The 9,535-nt window shown below is 45.0% G+C and overlaps 1 protein-coding gene across 3 annotated transcripts in view; it reads left to right on the forward strand.

The window, feature by feature from the left end:
• LOC113009022 (pleckstrin homology domain-containing family A member 5-like) overlaps positions 1-9,535 on the forward strand; it is a 164,239-nt gene that overhangs the window by 104,051 nt on the left and 50,653 nt on the right. For all 3 annotated transcript variants that reach the window (XM_026147049.1, XM_026147050.1, XM_026147051.1), the window contains 4 exons: positions 2,048-3,160; positions 7,098-7,384; positions 7,934-8,172; positions 8,989-9,072. In XM_026147049.1, coding sequence (XP_026002834.1) covers positions 2,048-3,160; positions 7,098-7,384; positions 7,934-8,172; positions 8,989-9,072 — 1,723 coding nt within the window. The remainder of the gene's footprint in view (positions 1-2,047; positions 3,161-7,097; positions 7,385-7,933; positions 8,173-8,988; positions 9,073-9,535) is intronic.

Consider the following 9,535-nt stretch of genomic DNA (forward strand, 5'->3'; position numbering starts at 1 on the left):
TCCCTAATCTCACCTCCTCACTCCTGCCTCTCCTTCTGTCTTGTTGCCACCGAACACACCTTCCTCCTTTCCTCTTCCTTTGTCTTCGGCCAACAGTAGCACAGTTTCCACCAGCATCCTGTTAGCCAACAACACTGGAGGTGGTCGTTGTTAACCCAGGCCCCGAACGATCCGGTATGGAAAGCTCATTCTTTGTGATCCGCATGTTTGATTTGGCCAAAATTTCCATCGGATCCCCTTCCTAATAAAACCCTCCTCATTTACCTGGACCGGCACTAAGAATGCACTGGCCTGTGACCCCGTGTGGCTGGGTACTCAGCGTCACATATTGACTTTGAGATGTTTTTCCTGTTCAAAACAATAGTAGAAGATCCATTAGATAACAACTGACATGGCAGCAAAGATGCAGTAATCAGTCTAAGCTCTGACTGAGCTTCAGTGTCTTAGAGTAATGCTGTATGCTGCTCAGGTGTGACACTCGGGACTGTGTGTTATAGCTGGGAACCATCACACTTGGGTAATTTTCCTCAAGTACTTACTGATTAGGTAAACTACCCAATACGTGTCTGTGAAGGTTCTCAGTCATCCAGCTCATCGTAGTCTGAGGAGCTTGGAAAGAAAAGCATCTGGACTTCTTTGAGTTACTTGAAGACATTTCACCTCTCATCCAAGAAGCTTCTTCAGTTCTAAGGTCAAATGGTGGAGAGTCCCAGATTTAAACCCAGTGGGAGTTTCCCCCCACAGAGGGACGAAGGACCCCTGATGATCCTCTACCTAATCACATGAGCCAAGGTGTGAAACCTGGCCCCACCCTATCATGTGATTTCCTGAGGTCAGATGGTCCAGGATGTGAGTGGGCGTCTGAGAAGGGATCTCAAAACTGGATTATAGATGGCAGACAGTTGCGTTCCCAGGCCAGCCGAGAGATATAATCTCTCCAGCGTGTCCTGGGTCTGCCCCGGGGCCTCTCCTGTAAATTCAGCAAAATTTACATATTAAAATTAGAACTATACACATTTTTAGGACTGTAGAGCGATCACAAAGGAACCGTAGAGGAAAATGAGGAAACGCTCCTGTAGTCTGAGGCGGCTTGTTTCATTCATCTCTCCTTATTGCATCTTTGGCAGGTGGAGTCCAGCATTCCCACATTGGAAAAGTTTATCTTGAGTATTTTGTTGCGTGTTCTTGTGTTTTGATGGCACCCAAATGCATATTCAGGGTTTAAACGATAAAAACTGGCATTTATAGACATTTTTTGACCACATGCAAAATTTGTGTTTTTTCACTATTCGTGAGTGCTCGGCGAATGAGACCCTCACAGATTCTGTGGATCAACAGTATTACATGTACATGCAGTATTTGTTTGTAATTGAAGGATCAGGTTTTCCAGTCACAGTTTTAGATGTTGAAGAAATGAGCATCTATAAATATGCTGGACCTGAAGATCTAAGCAGCAGGCTTGTGGGGTTCTCCCAAGTTGAAGTGATGGGTAGCTGCTGATGGTGGTCTGAGGAGGTACAAATGACAAACTGATGACAGGATGTGATCTGCAGCAGTTCCAAGTCTTCAGGACTTCTGGACTTAAGCTTCTGCCAGTGTCTTGGTGCCAAATAACACAGCTCGCCTTTAGAGATCTTCCAGATTAGTGGGTGGGGGCTCATCTCTGTCTCATCTCTGATCTGAGTGCTCAAATGTTCTGTGTGATCATGAAAGAAAAAACATTGTGTAGTGCCACCTCCTTAAAAAAACCACACATCAATGCTCGAATCTGTATTATTCTGTATTTGTTCATTGCGATGCTTCATTAAGGCTCTGCTCTAAATAAAGGATACTTTTAAGTAATTAAAGAAACTCCACTGAGCACATACTCCCTGCAGTTTTGCATCATTAGAGGGTTTTTTTGACAAAAATATGAAACTTCTGAGAAATCGTGGACTCGAAAAGGTTGACAGAAGGCGAGAGGAGCTGTCTCACTCACACAGGGATTGTTACAATAAATGTCTTTCCTTATTTTGCTGAATTCCACTTCCTGTTTTTTCTGTCACAGAACGGACAAGTTGAAAGGGGACCAGCGGAGACCTCAAGAGCTGAACAACCTGCTGAACCACAGAGTCCTCACACGGCCCGAGATCCAGAACAACGAACGCAATCGAGAACCTGCGTGTCAACATTCCCTGTCGCAGGTCGACGACAAATGGCAAAAAGATGTTGTGAAACACAATGACCAGAGGGAGCAAGAGTACTACACCTTACAGCGGGAGGGAGAAAGGTACTCTCTGAAGAAAGAGGGCGTGAGCTACATGCTGCAGAAGGATGGAGATAGGTATCTCCTGCACAAGGATGGAGAAAAGTACCTCCTGAGAAAGGATGGGGAGAAATACTCGCTGCAGAAAGATGAAAAAGTGTACACCATTCACAGAGATCTGGAGAAGTGCGGCGTCCGTAAAACGGATGATAAACACGCGGTGACGCCGGCTGAGGAAAAGTACGCACCCTCCAAAGATGGGGAGAAGTATCTGCTCGCAAAAGACGGAGAAAAGTACGCGCTGCAGAAAGTAGGCGACCGACACACGCTCCAGAAAGATGGAAAAAAGTGCCTCTCTCAAAAGGAGGTCAAGAGACAGCTGTCATTAAAGGAAACTGAAAGGTTCAGCACTATGAGGGAGAAGGATAATAAATATGGCACTATACAAGTTATGGACAAATACAACACTATGAAAGAAATTAAGAGATACAGCTCGTTTCGAGAGGGGGATAAATACGCGACTCTGAGGGACGCAGAGAAATGTGCTACGGTTTGTGATAAATACGGCTTTCAGAGAGATCCGAGCACCGACAGGGCTCTGACTAAAATCAACAGCATCAAGCTACAACCAGCCCAGGCTGCCGCCATCGCAGCTGCGGTGTCTGCGTCTCGCCAGAACCAGGCCAACATCAGCGCCCAGAAACCTGCACAGGTCAGTGGCTCAGGGTGTGGGACAGGCGAGCAGCAAAGGGACTGCAGCCCCACAGAGGTGGATGGCAACCTGGCCAGGGTTCCCGTAAAGTCTCCAGCTCCAGTCCAGGAGCCAGAAAAGGGTTTGTCCAGGACCAACTCCATTCAGCAGCTGGAGCACTGGGTCCATCCGCAAAGGAGAGGAATGGACGATAACCCAAAGAGGTGAGCAAAGCAACTTTTCATTCAGTACATTTAAAACTTTAACAAAGAGGGAGGAAAACATTCAAAATACACCGTTGCATAAGTAACATAAGTATAGGCATTGAACCAAACCTCAACATAGAGATTAGCTTCACACGGGATGTGGATGCAGCTCACTTTCTAGCTACTTATTTTAGAAGCTAATCTTTGTACATTCCAGGTGTAACACACTTCACTGCTGAATATACTTTTCTATTTTTCCATTTTGTGGGCTCCAAAGGACTAAATGATTGTGTCGAACTGGGAGTGTTATTTCTAGATCGTAAAGATCAAAGCTCTTAGTGTTTGTCATGCGGTGAATGGCCAGTGACTTTTTCCCACCATCAAGTGCGGGATCTACCAAGATGCTCTGTCCCCACTGCTGTTCTGCATAGGCCTGAACCCCCTCAGTGAGATCATTAACAAGACTGGCTACGGATACCGTCTACGGAAAGCAGCAATCTTGAGCCACCTCCTGTACATGGATGACATCGAGCTGTATGCCAAGAGTGAACGAGACATCGATTCACCGATCCACACCACCAGGATCTACAGCAATGACATCGGGATGTCGTTCGGACTGGAGAATGTAGTCGGATGGTATCAAAGAGAGGGAAGGTAGTCCGAACTGAGGGGATTGAATCTACTTAGCACTTTTAATTCTTATTCTTATTTTTATTTTTATATCTATTTAAGCGTTTATGACAGCATGTTTGCACTAAGCACCGCAGCAATTTCCTAATGTTGTAAACCTGCTCAACATTTGGCAATAAAACCCTTTCTGATTCTGAACTACCAGAAGGCAACATTGCAGACATAGAGTACTTGGGGATCCCACAGACAAATGGGAACCATGAAGAGGCCACTAGGAAAGCTGCAACCATCTATCAACACCTACACCCTGCCTGTGATCAGGTACCCTGCTGGGATAGTAAGTTGGCCAAAGGAGGAGATAGAAGCCACTGACATGAAGACAAGAAAGCTCCTGACGATGCATGGAGGGTTTCAGGGGTCCATCACAGCAGGCAAGACCCCAGGCTGTGTAAAGATGCCCCAGAGACAATCCAGCACATAACAGCAGGGTGCAAGATGCTAGCAGGCAAGGCATACATGGAACGCCATAACCAAGTGGCCGGCATAGTGTACAGGAACATCTGTGCCGAGTATAACCTGGAAGTCCCGAGGTCACAATGGGAGATGCCCCCAAGGGTGGTGGAGAATGACCGAGCTAAGATCCTGTGGGACTTCCAGATACAGACGGACAAAATGGTGGTGGCTAACCAACCGGACATAGTGGTGGTAGACAAACAGAAGAAGATGGCCGTAGTGATCGATGTAGCGGTTCCGAATGACAGCAACATCAGGAAGAAGGAACACGAGAAGCTGGAGAAATACCAAGGGCTCAGAGAAGAGCTCGAGAGGATGTGGAGGGTGAAGGTAACGGTGGTCCCCGTGGTAATCGGAGCACTCAATGACTCCCAAGCTAGGTGATGGAGAGAGACGCAGATATAGAGATGGTTCCCTGATTGTAAGTTTTTTCTTGCTTTTTTTTTTTTGTTTAGTCTGTCTTTTCTGGCAGCTTTTGCAATCAGAATTGTAATCAGTAATTTTCCAAGATGAGCTCTACAAATTCACTACAGGCTCCTGTTGTTCACGTGTTATTTTTATCTGTTTATGTATTCATTTCTATCAGTCTTATTTATATTATTACAGTTATGTCTAAGCTGACAGGCGGGAGGTAAAAAAGGAGAAAATACAATAACAGGATAGAGCATGAATACAAAAGCAGTTGATCGCCAACTGCTGGACTTGTAATGGTGACATTATGTTTAGTTTAACTGTTTAATGTTTTGTTGTACAGAAGAGCTTTCTTCCTTTCTACCATGTCATAGTGCTGGGATGGATTCAGGATCAAATTGATCTGTTGTGCATGTGTTCAGTTTGGAGGTTTTCCTAAATGGATTTATCGAGTTAAGGACTGAACAGTAATGTTTAGATAACCTTCTGTGCGCTCACATATTGTGCTGACATATTCTTCCATCCTGACCTTCTTCAGCGTTTCCCTTAGTTGTTTTTAAGGACCATACAGTTGTTTGTAAATTCGAATTAGGAGGAGGCCATTTACCTGGAAAGGGAAAGACCATCTCTGAATGGAGGAGGGGCCTAAGGGTCCATCTGTCACCACCTTACAATGCTGTGATTGCAGCCATTCCCCAACTCTCTGTGAATGGGACTCATGGTTATTGATCAGTGGTTGCTGATCAATGGTCATGCATATTAATGATCATAAACTGACCTCCCAGCCCATTGTTCATCAGTGCTGCTGGTTTGAATCGTCGTCCTGGTTATAAGGTTGGAAACCTGCCGTCAGCTGGACTGAAGACGTCACCTGATGATGAAGAAACGTTTCTCAGGGCTGGACTGGCCTACGGGCATGCCGGGCATTTGCCCGGTGGGCTGCTCGTCATTTTTCGTTTTTATGGGCCGATGGGGTTTTATTTCTTTTCTTTTTAACGGTATAAATGAAAGGTGGTGGATTGGCCAGTTGGTCATGATCGACTCTGGGCTGGACCAATTACAGCCGAGGAGGTCGAACTTTAAAGTTGAGGTGAAAAGGAACGCGATTTGTGCCGTACTACTTCAGCTAGAAAGTTGCTAATTCAATCATGAAACTGATCAATGATCAGCTGATCGGCTTTTCTCTGCGCCAGAAAGAGGAAACCAGCGGAGGTCGGGCTAAACAACAGAAGCACGTTTAGGCTTGATCAGCTGTTGTTAGAATTTATTTAATATTAATTTCTAGTATCAGCTGATGTTTGCTGGAGCCACAGCTGTAAAGCTGCTGGTCATGATGTTGGTTTGGATATGTGGTGAGAGGGAAACATGAAGATGAAACCAGGAGATGTCCTTACTGAATCATCGGAGCTGAACAGGTGATGGAGAAACAGGTTTACCTTTTAGGTGACATGGATGAGTTGAAGTTATGAACAGTTTCTGAGAGACAAATAACACCAGGATCCTTTTTTAAGCAGCTGACATCTGGTAACTGTGCAGGGGCGGATCTAGCAAAGTGTTGCCAGGGGGGCAGGTAGGGCATTAACAGGGAGAGGGGGGCACAAAGAAATACTTTTCTTTCTTATTCTCATTTAAAATGTCTCGCTTTTAACAAATAATTATCTGAATCTTACAACCAAAGTTTTAATCTGATTAAAATGTGTAGAAATCCATTATTGTATTCAGTAAATATTAAGCCTAGTATATATCCTAGTAAGTTATAGTATCCTTTCCTTTGGGAAGGTACCATCTGTGCAGTCTGTAATTCTGCTGAAGAAAGATGTTGAATCTATTTAATTACTGGAGAAAAATAATAGATTTCTGTGCATTTGCTTTATAAGTGCATTAAATTAAAAACGTTTTGTCAATTAAGCATCTTGAGGCCGAGGGTGGGGGAGTGGTTCCCTACTTTTTTCTTTTCTTTTTTTTGCTGGGAGTTGGCAACCCTATTAGTGAGGTATATGTAATTATAAATTAGGTTGTTTTATATTTTTTCTAAGTACTGTTTAGAATAGCAGAATAGGGAGGATGGTGTAGGTTTAAGTTTATTATAAAGGCTTTATGGCTTTTCCTATAATACCATGGTGGGCCGGTCACTAGTCAAAATGCTGATTTTTTTTTTGTCCCAGTCCAGCCCTGATGTTTCTCCCACTGAAAACGTCCAGATGAACAGATGTTACTGTACATCCAGCACTTTAGTAACAGGTGTCACGAAGTTGACATTTCAGACATGTCAGAAGCTCTGACTTTTTTTGCCGTCTCTCCAAACACTGAATCCAGATACCGAGTGAAGGCCAGCACTCCAGCCTTCCCTGCAGTAGGGACAAACTAAAAGAGCTATATGCATTTTTTTCTTATTTTCCAGTGTTACATCGTACCAGACTTTACCGAGAAACATGCCCAGCCACCGTACCCAGATTGTACCCCGCTACCCTCAGGGGTACCGCACGCTGCCCCGCAACAGCATGATGAGGCCCGAAAGCATTTGCAGTGTGGCAGGCTCGGTATATGACCGGGCCCTCCATCCAGCCTGCACGTCTGCTGTTAGCACAACAGAGAAGAGAAAATCAATGAGGGATGACACAATGTGGCAGCTCTATGAGTGGCAGCAGAGGCAGGCCTTCTCCAGGCAAAGTCTGGCTCAGCCAGCAGGTACACTTTTACAAATAACATCGATTTCTTTTCTGAAGTTGTATAAATGGTACCTATGCCTTTTCTATATTAGTACCCTATGTTTCTTTTTCTTGTTGTTCCCATAAGACTTGTTAGAAAGAACACATGACACAGATGGGCTGCAGCAGACCATGACAGACAGTAACCATCTGTCAGAGAGGATGTGGCTGTGAGGTTGTGAGATGCCTTATTGACAAGTCCATGTTGTCTAAAACAGTATTTCTTTTTTTTTAACAAAATGTATGTCATTTAATCAGATGAGCATTTTTTTAGCTAAGAAACATGAGTGGCCATAAAAAACTTTAAAGAGGAACCTCTTGGATGATGTGATGCCTTACGTCCTGTCGGGCAGTTTCAATCATGGCCTGAATGATTGGTTGTGCCAAACACGTTTGCTTTTCCAAGAGCAGCTCTGTAGACTCCCTGCATCCTGTCTGCCCTGGATAAGCTGCTCCAGTTGTATAAGCGTTAAATGTTCTGGTAAGCCAACAGTGACACGTTCTCCTGTGTTGTTGTTTGTGCTTCCAGGTGTGGGTCATTACGGCACGCTGCCCAGCATTAAGACCATGGGCAACATCTCCCAACATGCCGTGGCGCACTCCATTCCCACTTCCCCATCTCATGGCTCTCTGGCTCTGTACAGCACATTCTCCCCTTCTCGTCAGCAGGTTGCTCAAAATCATAGTAGCTCCCACTCTGAGGTTTCTTCGCCCATATTGAGGGGGGACGTGACTCTTGATCGCCGGCACAGGACACACCTTGCGAAGGTAACGGTCATGGCACAGGAATTCCATTTAAATATTAAGCTTTCATCATGCAGGACGTTCAATACAAAACAAAGGTATACCAAAATCCAATGCTCTGGGGTGTGGCTGCTAAACTGTAGCAGAGGCTACTTGGTTTAAACAGTAATAAGTACATGAAGAGTGAAGCTGTTTTGCTCGGTCCATTCTTGGCATTAACGTGGACTGGCTTTAGGGTGTTCCTGAAGAGATGGTAGGTATAAGCAGCACTACAGGAGCATTAACAAACCATATGACCGGTATGACTCGGACAGAGAGATACATAAACAGGGCTGTGAAAGCTAAAAGGCAGGAGGAAAAAATCAGAAAGAAAAAGGAAAGCGGGAGAAAATGCATGTGTGTTTGTCATGAAATGTGCTTGATAGAGAGGGTGAGAAGCTCCAGCTCTTCTGGGGAAATAACAAGACATTCCCAAGCCAGCCAAGAGATGTAATTTTTGTAGCATGTCATGGGTGTGTCCCAGAGCTTCCTCCCAGTGGGATATGCCTGGAAAACCTCACGTAGGAGCCCCTCAGGAGTCATCCTTGTCAGATGCCTGAACCACTTCAGCTGGCTTCTTCTGATATGGAGGAATATAAAGATGTTTTGATTTCAGAAATATACAAGAGAAAAGAGGAGCGACCAAAACCTTTGGAAAAACTGAAAAGCTCACGTCTGACGTTTGTCAACATCTACAGTTTACAGGGGTTTCATACAGCTGAGCAAATATCTCATAGCTATATGTGACAGAGAGTAGGAACACTGCCTTAAGTGAATGTGATGAACTCTGTCCTCTTCTAGTACGGATACACAGCTGATCGACGATCCATTGCAGTTGGCATCGCATCTCAGACTATCACTCCACAGTCTCTGCAGGGCAAGACGGTAAGCAGCACCATGACATTCACCGTGTGCTCCGCCTCCACTGTTAAAGAAGAGTGACATCTGTGTTTTGGTTTGATCAACTATAAAATGTTGATGGTTAAACATTTTGCACTGGTTTCTACACAGTGGTGTGTTGTTTTATTTTAATCGGTGCCAGTCACATCGAGTCTTTGTACATCACACCATAAATAGCAACCAAATGAAGAGCTCACTGGCGAGTAAGCCTCCGGTAAAGTCATTAGGTCAACGACAGCCACAATTCCAGGAACTTCATTTTTTAATGTCCAGCAGAACGTGTGTGAGTGAGCGCGTGTGTGCGTGTGAGTGTGTGTGCGTGTGAGTGTGTGTGCGTGTGAGTGTGTGTGCGTGTGAGTGTGTTTGTCTGTGCGCGCGCGCGTTCGTGTGTGTGTGTGTGTGTGCGTGTGTGTGTGTTTGTCTGTGCGCGCGCGCGTTCGTGTGTGTG

This window comes from Astatotilapia calliptera, chromosome 17 (assembly GCF_900246225.1).
Source record: "Astatotilapia calliptera chromosome 17, fAstCal1.2, whole genome shotgun sequence".
Lineage (NCBI taxonomy): Eukaryota > Metazoa > Chordata > Actinopteri > Cichliformes > Cichlidae > Astatotilapia > Astatotilapia calliptera.